The 13,794-nt window shown below is 40.8% G+C and overlaps 2 protein-coding genes across 3 annotated transcripts; one reads left to right on the top strand and one right to left on the bottom strand.

Moving 5' to 3' along the window:
- Positions 1–626: 626 nt before the first annotated feature.
- apba2a (amyloid beta (A4) precursor protein-binding, family A, member 2a) lies at positions 627–7,169 on the bottom strand. Its single transcript, XM_026365986.1, has 12 exons — positions 7,101–7,169; positions 3,757–4,987; positions 3,417–3,521; positions 3,116–3,155; positions 2,873–3,018; positions 2,576–2,662; positions 2,311–2,496; positions 1,957–2,136; positions 1,581–1,793; positions 1,368–1,487; positions 1,071–1,211; positions 627–757 (listed from the first exon to the last, which is right to left on the bottom strand). Exons 2-12 carry the CDS (start codon positions 4,954–4,956, stop codon positions 686–688), a joined length of 2,490 nt encoding a protein of 829 aa, XP_026221771.1. The 5' UTR covers positions 4,957–4,987; positions 7,101–7,169; the 3' UTR covers positions 627–685.
- Positions 7,170–7,630: 461 nt separating this feature from the next.
- fan1 (FANCD2 and FANCI associated nuclease 1) lies at positions 7,631–13,082 on the top strand. 2 transcript variants are annotated; one of them, XM_026364639.1, is made up of 13 exons: positions 7,631–9,110; positions 9,205–9,345; positions 9,575–9,719; positions 9,863–10,096; positions 10,196–10,327; positions 10,408–10,516; positions 10,614–10,733; positions 10,839–11,003; positions 11,114–11,276; positions 11,363–11,466; positions 11,547–11,741; positions 11,960–12,088; positions 12,192–13,082. In XM_026364639.1, the coding sequence occupies exons 1-13, from the start codon at positions 7,916–7,918 to the stop codon at positions 12,327–12,329; spliced, it is 2,970 nt and encodes a 989-aa protein (XP_026220424.1). In that variant the 5' UTR covers positions 7,631–7,915; the 3' UTR covers positions 12,330–13,082. The 2 variants fall into 2 exon arrangements, with proteins under 2 accessions (XP_026220424.1, XP_026220423.1); XM_026364638.1 differs by having other exon boundaries at positions 9,575–9,776.
- Positions 13,083–13,794: the final 712 nt, after the last annotated feature.

The raw sequence follows: 13,794 nt of genomic DNA, 5'->3' as shown, positions 1-13,794 counted from the left end.
TCAGTGTGTTTTTACATTACATTCATTCAGTAATGTATATTTTAATACATTCTTGTACGCTCTGATAAAGGTAATGATCACCCATACTGTGTGTCCTTGAAACGTAGGTGTCTTTGGCCTTCAGCGTCACCATAATACACATAGTTTAGTGCTTTTGTACAGCATATTATTATCTTCTTTTTATACCTAACTGTAATAGATTATCGTGTCAGATTGAGAATGAATCCCTGGTCAGTAATTCTTCATAATAACATGCATATACTGTAGGAGTAATATGGCCTTTCCAACCAAGTCCTTGAGTAAGCCCAAGTATTTACAATAGAAGTAGATTAAACTCCATACACATTATAAAAATGACTAAATAAAAAATAAATGTACTCATTTATCTCTTCATAAGAAAATAATCATGACCTTAAAGCTACTTCTCTTCAACACCAGAAACTCACATACAGTACTACAGACAAAGTATTCACATTGTAAGGCCATTATGACAATGTAATTCAAGATAAAACCTGAAAATGAGAACTGGATGTTCTTTATAGCGTTGCAACAAGAGGCAGAAAAAAAATAAAATGATAGAAAAATAAATTCTTCTCGTCCCACTGAGCCTTCTGTCCATCATCTGTCCATCATCTCCACACATCCAGACATACAGAACTACAGTGGGCCGATCCAAGCCGGGTCTCTATATGTATATAGGCGTCTCCTGCCCTGTCAGCAGCCTAAACATCACAGCAGGCATCGTCTTCATGTTGATCTGGCAGGGAAGCAGAGATGAGAGAAGTGGGGATGATTACACTGTCAACTTAAAAACCCATTTTACAGTGGGAGAAATGGGGAAAAACACACACACACACACACACACACACACACGTATATACGTAGCTGGGAAAAAAAAAGAACTCGTGCTGATTCTATTTATTGAGTAAATGTATGAAGACGTACGTATGTATGCAATAATCTGGACCTTCTCAGACTGATGTAATCTGTATATAGCTTTAAAAGACCTGTATGGCTCAGTGACTGTGTGGTGCAGTAAATTACCATCTTGTGGCATGATGAGCTCTTACCTCACCCACAGAGACAGACAGGGTTTGGACGATCTTCTCATGTGCCATAGCAACAACACTCTGACCATTTATTTCAATTATTCTATGTCCAACACGAACGCCACCTCGCTCTGCGATGCCACCTCGCATCAGACTGCAGATCTGAGGTTGTGGAAAAAGACACTTTACATGTAACAGCTTAGTATGTAGCATAAATCACACTCTTTGAAAACAGCTCTTTAAGAGATGCCAACCACTAATTTCAAGCCTCAGACTAAAGTTTAGTGTCATGCTCCTTGCCACCAAGGGTTTACTTACAATGCCATTCTGAACGCTGAAGCCGAGCTGGAACTTGAGATCAGGTCTCTTGATGAGAACAGTGGTGACAGGAGGGCAGCTTACAATACTCAGCTTTACTTTCACCTGATTCTTCAAACCCTGGGACGTGTCCAAAATGCATCACATTGATGTTACAGTCAAATATTTAGAATGTTTTTATTGACAGCAAATCCCAAAAGACTAAAACCAAACCTTGATGATGCCCTGACAGGTGGCCAGTGGCAGCCCCACGAGGCTGGTGTCATTAATGGACATAATCTGGTCCCCAACACTGAGTTTTCCAGAACGAGCTGCAGGGCCGCTGTTCAGCATACTGGCCAGAATGACAGTGGGCAGAATGGAGCCCCAACCAGACTCCACAATCACCACACCGAGGCTCTCCCCTTTCTGTTTCTCCACATACAGCTGAAACAGAAAGAAGGCATTTCCTCATCCTTTAAAGCACATTCAGAATTTCACATGCCAATGATTATTATATTTATGAGATTTCACTACAGCCATTTTTGTGAAGATGAATCCATCAGTCATTGTCTACATTTCACCTGCAGCCAAATGAAAAGTGTCGCACCTCTTTACAGTTGTCTGAGTTTGAGAAATGGACGAGGTCATCGTGGTACATTTCCTGGGAGTTGATGATGTCACTGTATTGTTTCTGGCTCAAGTCAGTCGGGTTGATGCCGTTGGCTCGCAGGAACTCTCTGTAGGCCACGCTGAAAGCCTGACCTATAGACTGTGCGATGAGCTGTGCCTATGGGAAGGGGAGTGTTTGGGGAAAACTACTCAGCAGAAAGACTACCCAAGTTGACAACAGCAAGGAGGTGAGAAAGATCACAATGATTTAAGTGGCCACTGAAATTATATCTAAAATAAAACTTAAGCATGAACCCCAACCTAAAAACATATTCTTGCAGCAGACACTTACATCCTCTGACTCAAAGACATAGCAGATCATCCTGTACTGACTCTTTCCATCACTGGTTGAGTCTGGAGATTCTGTGAAATCCTCTGATGAGGTCTGAGACATGCGCCTTCGTGCCATGAGAACCACAATACTGCCAATGTCAGCAATATAGGAGATAGTACGCAAGGCGCTGTCCATCATTGTTTCCTATGTGGAGCAGAAACAAAAACAGTCATTGCTCACTATGTCTGAAAATAGATTCATCATACAAAGTCTAGTTACTAACCTGTGTGTCAGCATTTAGCACTTTGACGGCTTTTGTGGAGATAAACAGGTCCACTTCTGTCATCATTTGAGAGTCTTCGTCTTGGCTCTTGGAATAAATAACATATTGTTCTGATCAGACATTTCAGATTTCTGTGCTTTAATCTCGCATTGCAAACTACTGTACCGTGTCATTATGAAAATATAGTCACAGAGAGGTGCACAAAAGGCATGAAACAGCTCCACCATATGGTAAGAATAGATCTACTGCACAGATAACCCTTCACAAATAGGTCATCTGCTGATGCTGGTGCATTACCTTGATATGGCTGACGGCTTCATGGGCCTGGGACATGCGAACAATCTTGGATGGATTTTTGTCAGACAAGACCTGAGTGCAGCCAAGATAGTTTGCAGCAAAGATGATCCCATCAATGAGGTCCTCCGGCTCACACGGACCTGGGACTATGCACAAAATCTCCTGTTGTAATGCACTTCAATGCTTCTAGTGCTTCATGGTTACATTTTAAAAACTATTTTTTTATTAATATAAAATAATTACCATCCTCAAAGCTGGGAAAAGAAGCAGCTTCCTGTGTTTTCTTGAAAATAAGAATATGTTATTAGTTTGACTTAAAAAGCAAACATGATGGTAGTAATACTCAAGCATAAATATCTGCCACAACAATAATTATTAATAATAATTTCCATAATAATAATAATAATTATTATTATATTAATAATTGTTTGTGTTTCTCTAAACCTTCAGTATTAAAAATGTAATTATACATTATGAAAAAGAGAGAAAAATATATTTTATACTTTATATATCTTGTCTAAAACCTGATGTAATAAATCTTCACCTTGGGTGTGTCGGTCTCTACAGGGATGGGCTCTGGACACTGAGGCCTCCTCAGCTCTTCTGGCACGTCCTCAGGAATGACAGCTGTGCTTGGCTTCTCGCTCTGCTGCACACAAACAGCAGCTTTAACTTTAAGTCTTGTATTAAATGTTTGTTGTTGTCCTGCATAGATGATAATCCCATGAGAAAAGGCGACATGGCTATTTGTGGTGGGGGATGTAATTAAAAACTTACTTAATTCATTCTGGGACACAGTGATGGTAGATTAGACACAAGCATTAAGAAACACAAGCCACAGGGGAAGAGATCTGACAAAGACTTGCTCTGTTTTCAGTGGTTACCTGCTTGGGTTTCTCTGGTCGTCTCTGCCTCTCCTCAGGAGGCTCCCTCTGGTGTTCTGCTGTATGATGAGCAGCCAGGGATGGTTTGATAACGCTGGATTCGTTGTCCTGGCTGTTAGCAGAGGAGGGACTGGGTTTGGGAACAGGAGGGCTCTCTCTACAAGGCTGGGACCTCTGGGTGTCAGCAGGTGACTGAGAATAGGAAAGGCGAGGCGGTGGTGGAGGATGCTTACTGGAACCAGATCTAGCTTTGGTCCGAACTGCTGCCCTTTTGCTGTCTTTTGATGACGTCTTTGGACGCTGTTCAGTACTGTTGGTCGAGCATCCTTTGATCCCAGAAACAACATGCTCAGTGTCCAATCCTGTTCCCCTCCTCCCTCGTCCTTTACCTAGCTTCTCCTTCTCCTTTGAACTCACATGAGACGACTCACACTTCTTACTGGCTCCTTGAATAGTATGGTTTCTTGTGACTTGAGTGTCATCTTCTCTTTCATCACCTCCCTTTCTAATTCTTTCATTCTCATTTCCCTGATAAAGGCTAGTTGGTCTTTGAACACTGTTCTCTTCCTCCTCTAAATCCTCTATAAATTTTGCCCCATCCAGAACCTCTTCAATCTCATCTCCATCACTGAAGAAGAACTGATTCTGTAGGGCCTTTTCCACTTTCCTCTCTGCTTCATCCCCAGGAAACGGGGCACAATGTGACCTAAAGCGAGGCCCCGTCTTGTGAGGCTTAGTGTCAGATTGTGATCCCTTACATATTTCTGTGGTATGATGGGGTCTAGAAGTGAACTGGTCAACAGCACTGCTGTTCTCATTAATATTATCACCTACTATATGGTTTATATATCCACCGTCCTCAGGACAGTACTGTTTGTAGTACCTCATGTCCACCACACCCTCTCTGTTTAAATGCAGCACCTCATCATAATCCTGCTCAACATCCGAGCCCACGTTGTCATACTCAGAACAGGTATCCTCCATGTCCTCAGGACTAGGGTCACAACTCATGTAATAGTGGTTTGCAGGAACGGGAGGAGTCAGCTGATCATTGTTGTCATCCTTCAAGCTACAGGGTGGTCGCTCAGATGCCTCCTTCACCAAAACTTGCTGCTCTTCACTGCTTCCTGAACTGGGGCACGGTAAAGGACCAGAAGCCAATATTTTGGATATAGTTCCTGGTCTTTTGCCATGAGCCATAACTGGCCCTCAAAGCCCACTACACTGAACCCTGTAAACATAAACAGACAAGGGAATTAAAGTTTTGAGACACTTTTAAAACACATTTCATTATGCTGTTTCCAAACCTGATATTTTCAACCTTTTCACCATTGCATATTTTCACTCTCATCATACTACGAGAGATTTCCCTGAGCAAACAGTGTTTTTTATAACCAACCACAGATGAATCATGTCAATTTTCATAGCTGGAGCTAACGTAATGTAGATCACGGGTGATGCTTTTCTTCCATAAATATGTTTGTATTATTCATGGAGACAGGGATAGAGAGCCATTAAGATTCTGTTTCAGCCACAGAAAAGTCTCTGTTCACTTGTGGGCTATTACAATAAACCATCACACCACACTCCCTGAGCATCTCTCAAGCACTTCCCACTGCACCAGATTTAAATGACATATGGTCAAACATTCTTTATCACACTTACACACAAACATAATAAGTAAATATTGTTTTTTCGCACCTTAAACAATTAAATTTTATTTTATTTGTATAGCACCAAGTCAAAACAGATGTCGTCTCAAGGCACTTTACAGTGTTTAAGGCTTTGCTAAATATTACACACACAGAAACTATTCCTGCTTTAAGAACAAGCTACAGTCACTAATTAAAGTAATAATAATGTACTGTGTATTTATCCATTACTTTTATCCCCATCTATCACCCACACACACTTCTCAGTCCTTTTGTCGGCAGCTGCTGCTGTTGTTTGTCATCTGCCATCTTGCTTTGTTGTGTCTACTCTAATTTTGTCTGGATGTTGTGCAGAACAGTAAACCTGCTGTAAAACTACTTTAAGAGATTCGAGTCAGTAGCATGTGATGTCCCTATATGTTAAAACATTTCCACTCTGCTTATTTAAAGTACATTTTCTCCCGATGAAACAGTTAATAGTATACTACATCATTCTTCTGACACCTGAACAGGATCTCTGTAACATTTGACCTCAACTAGTGCACAACACAACATCCTATGTATTGGCAATACGCCATACACATAGTGCCACAGTTCAATAAGAATGCACACAGCACTCTTTGCACTTGTCTCTGCCTGGTGAAGGTTTTATCTAATCACAATACAGTTACACCAAAACATTTATGAAATACACAAATAGAGTACTATGGAGCTGAGAAAGAAATTGTCAATTCATGTATTTACTGGGATTAACATAATATAAATTATTAGCTGATTAGGAAATATTAAAATTAATTGCATTTTTTTTATGCCACAATGTCATCCATGCACAACCTGTCCAGTTTAGTCTTTGGATTTTTAAAAATAATGATGTTTTTAGTCTGGCAATAATCTCCTGATAAGCACTGAATGTATTAAAGCTATCACACAGAGCAGAGCACAAAGGTGTCCGCCCAGTCTAAACGTGTCATCATCAGCACTCTCATCTAAACATGAAGCATGTACACGAAGCTTATGGCTGCACTGGAAAAACAGTGCGTTGTGGGATCAAACCTTTGGATATGATTCATCACACTAAACACAATAAACCCCGAGCCTTCGTGGTGCTGATGAGATGATAATGCAGGATTATGGTTTTATCAGAACAACAACATATGAAACCATCACACAGTCATGACCTCTCCATGGTGCTGAACTGATCATTAGGAACAATAAGGGCCACTATTGATGGCTACTTATGATTTCCCTGCCCTCGACATGTTTGTGGAGGTATTTTATGAAGCTCTTACGCTGAACTTTTGCCGCAGCTGCAGGGGTGGTTTTTGTGGATGCTCGGGTTTCTCCACAAGTGGACGCCGCATTCCCGTCAGCCCAAATATCGATAAAGATAATCGGATATATGGCTTTTCTCTGTGCATTTAGCACGCAGCGATTGAGCTGACTCCCTCCACATACACTCCATTGGTCTCACCATCTGAAAGCATCATATTATCCTGCTAATGCTGCTGCCGCTGCAATTTACATCGACCTTGATTTGAAGCATCGAGACTGCACCATGCTGACAACCAGCTCATGGGCTGATGTTGTGGCACAGGAGCACATCCAGCTTTGTCTTGGGCTATTACAAGCAGAATAGGCCTATATGCATCACTATTAAATATCTTCCACGCACACCTATATAGTTGCACTTACCAGCATGAGTCTTGTCGGCTGGGTCTCTTTATAAAAAGCCCGTGTGCTGATCACATCAGGTTGCTCTCCAGAATGGTGATTTTTGAATAAAAGCCGCACAGCAGCCCAGGAACCTGTGTAGACAATACACCCCCCATTATGTGCTCACTGCTCTGCTCCCCAACACAAAAACAGGAGAGAAAGAATTAGTGCATAGTCAAACATATGATTAAAACACTTACCCATGTTGTTTTAGTTCAAGGCAGTTCAATGGTAGAGATAGTATATTATTTATTTGCCTTAACAGTATTGAGGTGTTAATTGGGATGTAAGAACATGATCATATACGTAGAATATTTTTTAAATTAGAATTAAGTTTTATTAAAACAGTATATATACAAATTCACTGTCTATATCAACAATAATCAATAATCTTTTTAAAATTTCACCTTCTGCGTCTGTTTTATTGAGAATACATCGATGTAGCTGCGCTCGATTGTTCGACCTTGAAATTGCTCTGCGCTCTGCTGGTTCAGCCTGAGAAGCGGGATTGTTATTATCCGGCAGCTTTCTGTCACCAAATGAGGCAGGTACCGGTATGTTGGTTTATGTTTTGAACTACCGCTTTTATATGGATGATAGATAGGTTGATTGATTATATCGAACACCAAAAGCAAAAGTTATGGCATACTTTAAATCAAAGCGTTTCATTCTGAGCTAAGTTAGCTAAACAGGAGCCATAGCATTGTCAACCCTGTGCACATTGATAATTCCCACATGCAAAGAAGATCTCCCAAAAACGTTTTCACCGAGCGACAGCCGCCACCTACTGCATCATGGCTGAGAGAGACAACAAAGACCAACTTAGGCGAAGTTTGTCATTGTCGAAGAGCAAAAAGAAAAGCAATGCCAAAGCTGGGATTGCTGCTAGTTCTGCCAGCACAACTCCAATCACCTCGTTCTTCAGCAGCCAGCCTCCATCTAAGCTGGCCTGCCCTCTGTGTGGCCAGTTGGTACCAAGATTCAGGATCAATGAGCACATTGATCTGCAATGTCAGAACTTTGAAAGAGGAGACAGCAATGCCGCCTCAGCAAGTAATAGTGTTGTGCCAAGCATGCAGTTGTCACTTAGCAATCCTCCAAAATCCAAAGAGGCGGCTCCACAAAAGGAAAAAGAGGTTAAAGAAAGCAGCCCTTATTTCAAAAAGAATAACTTTCAGAATGCTACGCGGGAGATAACTAGTAAAACCGTGGTCAGGAAGATTGACCTGGGTAGTCTCTCCTCTAAGTTATCAAGAAGATGTCATAAGGAACCAGACACGTGTCCAGAGAGGACACAGACAGATGACAAACATGCACCAGCACATCCTGACACGGAGGCAGAGTCTCATGGCACGCTGAGCAGCTCACAGAAAGAAAATGTTCTGGTTCAGAGTTTACAAGACAACAAAGATTGTGTGACAGTCATTGATTCGACAGAAGCCAGTGGAGAGATCCCAATAACAGATTTATCATGTTCCGACAAAGGAAGTAATCGTGAACACAGCACATTGAGAACAGAGACTATCCAAAGAGCAGCTACCTCAAAACACTCTTCTTTCTCCAAACTATCTAAGAGGAAAAAGGAAACAACTACCACTGCAAAAGTGTCTGGTTTCAGAAAAAAGGCAAAGTATGAGGGGATGAGCAAAGAGCCAGAGAGGATGCTCTCAACAGCAAAAGCAGCAGAGACAACTGATACAGATGAGCATAAAACTGAGGCGCCTTCTTCTATCTCCTGTGATACCTCTCTGAGTTCGGAGGAAATATGTGAGAAAAGTGCTGGAGTTGTAAAAAGTGATTCGCTGACAGAGTCTTGTGCTGAGCAAACCACCAGTGACCAGGTTGTCAAGAGCTCTCATCCCCAATGGCTTCCCTATTACCTCCAAAACTTCAGGACTGTACTGCAGGCTGTGCTTGAGAATGAGGCTGATAGAGCGCTGTTCAACCAGGATGATATGTCACTCGTACATGCATTTGAGAAGCTATCAGGTACGCCCGGAAGTCAACCACGTTTTTGTAACTCCAAAATTGCTAATGAAATAAGGCCTAATTTCTCATGCAGTGTATGTGTTTTTTCTGAAAGTTATGGGGCAGAAGCTGTATGTGAGGCTCTTTCAAAGGAAGCTAAAGTGGCTTCAAGTAAATAAACTGGATTATGGAGAGATCTGCAGTGATCTGGGACCTGTTGCTCTAGAGCTGGTTCAAAGTGGTTTTCTACAGACAGGTCAGTAATCTTTAACCTATCAATACTTGAATTAACTGAAATCTCTTAAATCAGTGACATGTACAAATATTGTCTTATTTCTTTTTATGGCTGCTTAGATAATGGTTGGATTTTGTGCACAACTGGCATCACTTGGTCTACTTAGTATTCATCTTATTACATCCCTCTAAATGTGTATATTGTTTAGTTTTCTCTTAATATCCATCTATTTTTATTTTCCATCTCAAAGAGAATGATCTTGAAGATCTAGAAGAGGCTCTGGATCTCTTGCCTGCCCCTGAACTCAAAGCTCTAGCTAAGACGTTCCACCTGGGCAATTCTGGGTCACAGAAACAGCAACTAGTGGACGGGCTCCTTCGCCTGAGCAGGCAAAGGTCCCTCTTCTCTCTGGCCTCTGCTCAAAACAACATTAGGGTTGTCATCCTCAAAAGGTGACATCATCGAATACTTTGTGTTCTTTCACTGTGCTAGTATTGCAGCTAAGATCTCACCCCTGTACTCTCTTTAAACATTAAAGGGCAAAGCAGCTTGCAGGCTCTTGTGTACGTCTGTGTCGTGGCCCTCGAGCTGTCTTCTCTCGCATCCTCTTACTCTTTTCTCTTACGGACACCATGGATGAGGAGGAAATGGCTGCTGGTGGACAGAGCCAACTTTATACCATCCTGTTGGTCAACTCGGGGCGTCTGGCCTTCCCAAACTACACAGTGAATCGTTTAGCCAAAGTGTTCCAGGACAGAGAGGACCTTATCAGGTGATGGCTTCCCAAAAGAATAAAATTGAGAGTATTGAATTGTTTTCTGTGAGAAGAATAGGCAAGATTAAATACTCCTTACTCCATCCATCACACCAGATATGAAGCATCCATGCGAGCCCTGCAAGAGGTAATCTCAGCTATGCAGGCAGGTCAGTGGGAGGAGGCTCTGGAGCTTTACACTGCTGCCAAAAGTGCCTGGCAGGAGCTGAGGAAAAACAATGACCTCAGGTGATTAGTACATCAGTCTGTTCATTTACATCTGTCTAAAATACAGAGTCTGTGGCTAATGTTTACATTAAATTGTATAGTCACCAGGAAGCACTGCCTGTATTCCTGCGGAGCTTCACCACAGGATGGGCTTACACTCGTATCTTATCCAGAGGAGTGGAAATCTTGCAGAGGCTACGTCAATATGAGGTTTTCTTACCCTATCCACTCACAGTCTCACACAGATTAGATCAGTATTTAGGAAATAAAAAGTAATAATTGCCACTGGTCTACTTTTGCGTTATAGGAAGCAGTAGAGGAGCTGCGGTCCTTACTGTCACAGTCTGTTTACTGTCCTGACAGCCGAGGGCGATGGTGGGATCGACTGGCACTAAACCTTCATCAGCACCTCAAAAAACCTGAACAAGTGAGCAATATTACCTGTGGTTCAATTAATCTTCTCAGAAACATTCTCAGTAATAGATGTTGTGTTTTCATTTGTTAGACTGTTGTCTTCTCCTATTGCTTCTAGGCTATTTGTGCAATCAGAGATGGGCTGTCAGATACTCTGGTTCGAACTGGGCATAAACTCTCCCTGTATCAGAGAGCTGTTAGGATGAAAGAGTCTGCCAGTTTTAAGAAGTACCGCCTTCAACTGAAAGACTTGCCCAGTATTCACATCCAAGATGTAAAACACGTGGGTTTCTTGCACATTATCATACCAAAACATATTTGTTATAGTTGTTGGGTGTATGAAATTAAAAGATTTATTACTCTCATGTTTGATGTCCTTTTTTTGTACTGCAGGTGACGATCCGAGGACAGCTGTTTCCTCATGAGGGAGGCATGGGGAAATCTATGTTCCTTCTACCAGCCAAAGGAAATGGGGAAGAGAGTGCAGAAGCCACTGTAATATGCTCTGTGGAAGAACTGTCTTTAGCACATTACCGCCAACAAGGTTTTGACCAAGGTAATCAACTTTTTTTATTAAAAAATAAAAATCTGTAGATATCCTCTGATCACAACGAGAGTATACTGTAATTCTTAATATAACAGGGATCCATGGAGAGGGCTCAACATTCTCTACACTGTTTGCTCTTCTACTGTGGGACGTCATTTTTATGGAGGGTATCCCCGATGTTTTCCGAAACCCATACCAGGTAAAGTAAGTTCTATATAAGGTATGTAGGTATATGCTTCCATCTAGACAACTTTCATTTGTGTTTGTTTCCCCCCACAGACATGTCCACTGGATCTTTACAGTGACTGTTTCTATGAGAATAGAAAAGAGGCAATAGATTCTCATGTTCACTTACTTAGTGAGGCGTCAGTGGAAACACTACATAGTATGTTGGAGGATGTCTGGACCTCCCAGAAGGGTAACGTGTGCTCACTGGTAAATTGGGAACGTTTCTCCTCTCTTCAACAGGCACAGGTATTTACTGTCACTTCTGTGAAATATATACAGTATATCCTATTACACATTTTATAAATGTTGAAGATTTACTATTATTTTCATAAATCATGTTCTGTAGGCATCATGCAGTTTTGATAGACAAAAATAAATAACAAAATTTAGATATTTTTATACATGTCATTATTATTTTGCTAATGTGGTTCTAATATAACCAATTAAAATGTGGATATTTGCAGTCTCTTGTCTCATGCATGGGCGGAGCCTTTTTAGGAGGAGTAATAGCACGAATGTCAAAAGACTACAGACACTGCCGTGGAGGTTTGCCTGATCTTGTGGTGTGGAACACCTCAAACAACACCTACAAGGTGAGATCGCACCACACTCTGGCAGTATGTGTTAGATATTTTCATTTGTGTATGGATTCAGAAACTCTTGTACTGCATGTGCACTGATATTGTCTCATTGTAGCTAGTGGAGGTGAAGGGGCCCAATGACCGTCTGTCCCAGAAGCAACAGATCTGGCTGGATGAGCTACAGAGTCTGGGAGCTGATGTGGAGGTGTGTCACGTGGCAGCTACTGGAGCCAGAGGAGCACGTCTAGAATAAACATACACAATAGAACTGACTGAAGACACTTAGCTGCTAATTAATCAGTAATCAGTGTGGTGGAAACATCAGCAGCTGGTTTTACAAAAAATCTCTGTGTGCCTTATCTGATTCTGGTCATTAGATGAGACAGTGTTTATTTCTAAAAACAGCTTAAACATTGTAACATAAAGCATGCCACATGACATGTGGTATTATCATCAAGGAAACGTCTGCATTTGTCAGGAAGAGGTACATCATGTGATGATCATCCGTGAGAACCGCCAGGATTCAGGAATAGCAGAACAGAGCTAAGGCGTAACAGGAAATGGATCCAACAACCTCACAAAGCTGGTGTTTCCTTTTCTTTGGCAACACTGTGTTCTCATGATCTTCAGTTGCCAAGCAACAACAACTCACATTTATTTGGCTGCTTATGAATTGTATGACAGCTCTACGAGTTTGTCATGCAAGTAATTACTGTGGTTATATACCTATAAATATAAATGTTGACACTACTGTCAGTAGTCACTACCTCAGTTGTGACCAAGAAATAAATGGGGCTTAATGGTTGTTTTTATTGTTGATTAAACTATTTTGTTTTTATGTTAGTTGATTACTGGTTGCTCTACAAATGCTCAGTCACAATTTCCCAGAGTTCTGCCTTCGAAATTCGAATAAGCAAAAGTATTACATACATATACAGTATTGCCAGCAAGGTATTGCCAGCAAAGTACTCATGCAGAATCATCCATATCATAATGTCAACCTATGGAGCCTTCAGTGTCTTGTAAATAATTTTTCTTAATTTATAATAAAGTTATAATCTTATAACAAAATAAAATTGAATTTTGAGGATGCTTCTCTTATAAATTTTTTTGACAGTTTCATCACTGGTATTAGTGCATGGACAGTAAATCATAACTAGGCCTTGACAATCTGAGCAGGTTGATTGACCACACAACTGAAAGCCCCTGTTTGGGTCTGCAGGGCCTTTATTTCACAAGAGAATTATTTTACAGGTTAATAATTTATCAAATCAAATTAACTTTTTAATAAATTTGTAGTAAAAGCTACTGTATTTCCCTCTTATCTATAGTGATGAATAAAAAAAATGATTAAATTTGACATTTAAGTACAGCCTCAATTTTAAAATGTTGGAATGCTGTGTAAAATTCGTCTAAAAACAGAACGCAGTGATTTGCAAATTTCATAAACCCATATTTTATTCACAATAGGACAATAAAACATGAACTGAGAAAATGAACCTTTTTAAGAAGGCGTTTTGAAATTTCTTTAAATGCTAAATTGTTTGGTTTAAATGTGATATATATTTCCTAAATTGTTAATGAAATGTGGGTTTCTGAGATTTGCCAATCATTGCTTTAACAAAGTCCAGGTCGTACTTATGGGTACCAAAACCAAAATGTGTAAGGCAAAGGCGATCAGTTCTGCTTTGCTTTTCTGGTGAAGTCACATGTTGTTA

Source organism: Anabas testudineus, chromosome 6 (assembly GCF_900324465.2).
Source record: "Anabas testudineus chromosome 6, fAnaTes1.2, whole genome shotgun sequence".
Lineage (NCBI taxonomy): Eukaryota > Metazoa > Chordata > Actinopteri > Anabantiformes > Anabantidae > Anabas > Anabas testudineus.
This window is presented reverse-complemented; position numbering and strand designations above follow the sequence as displayed.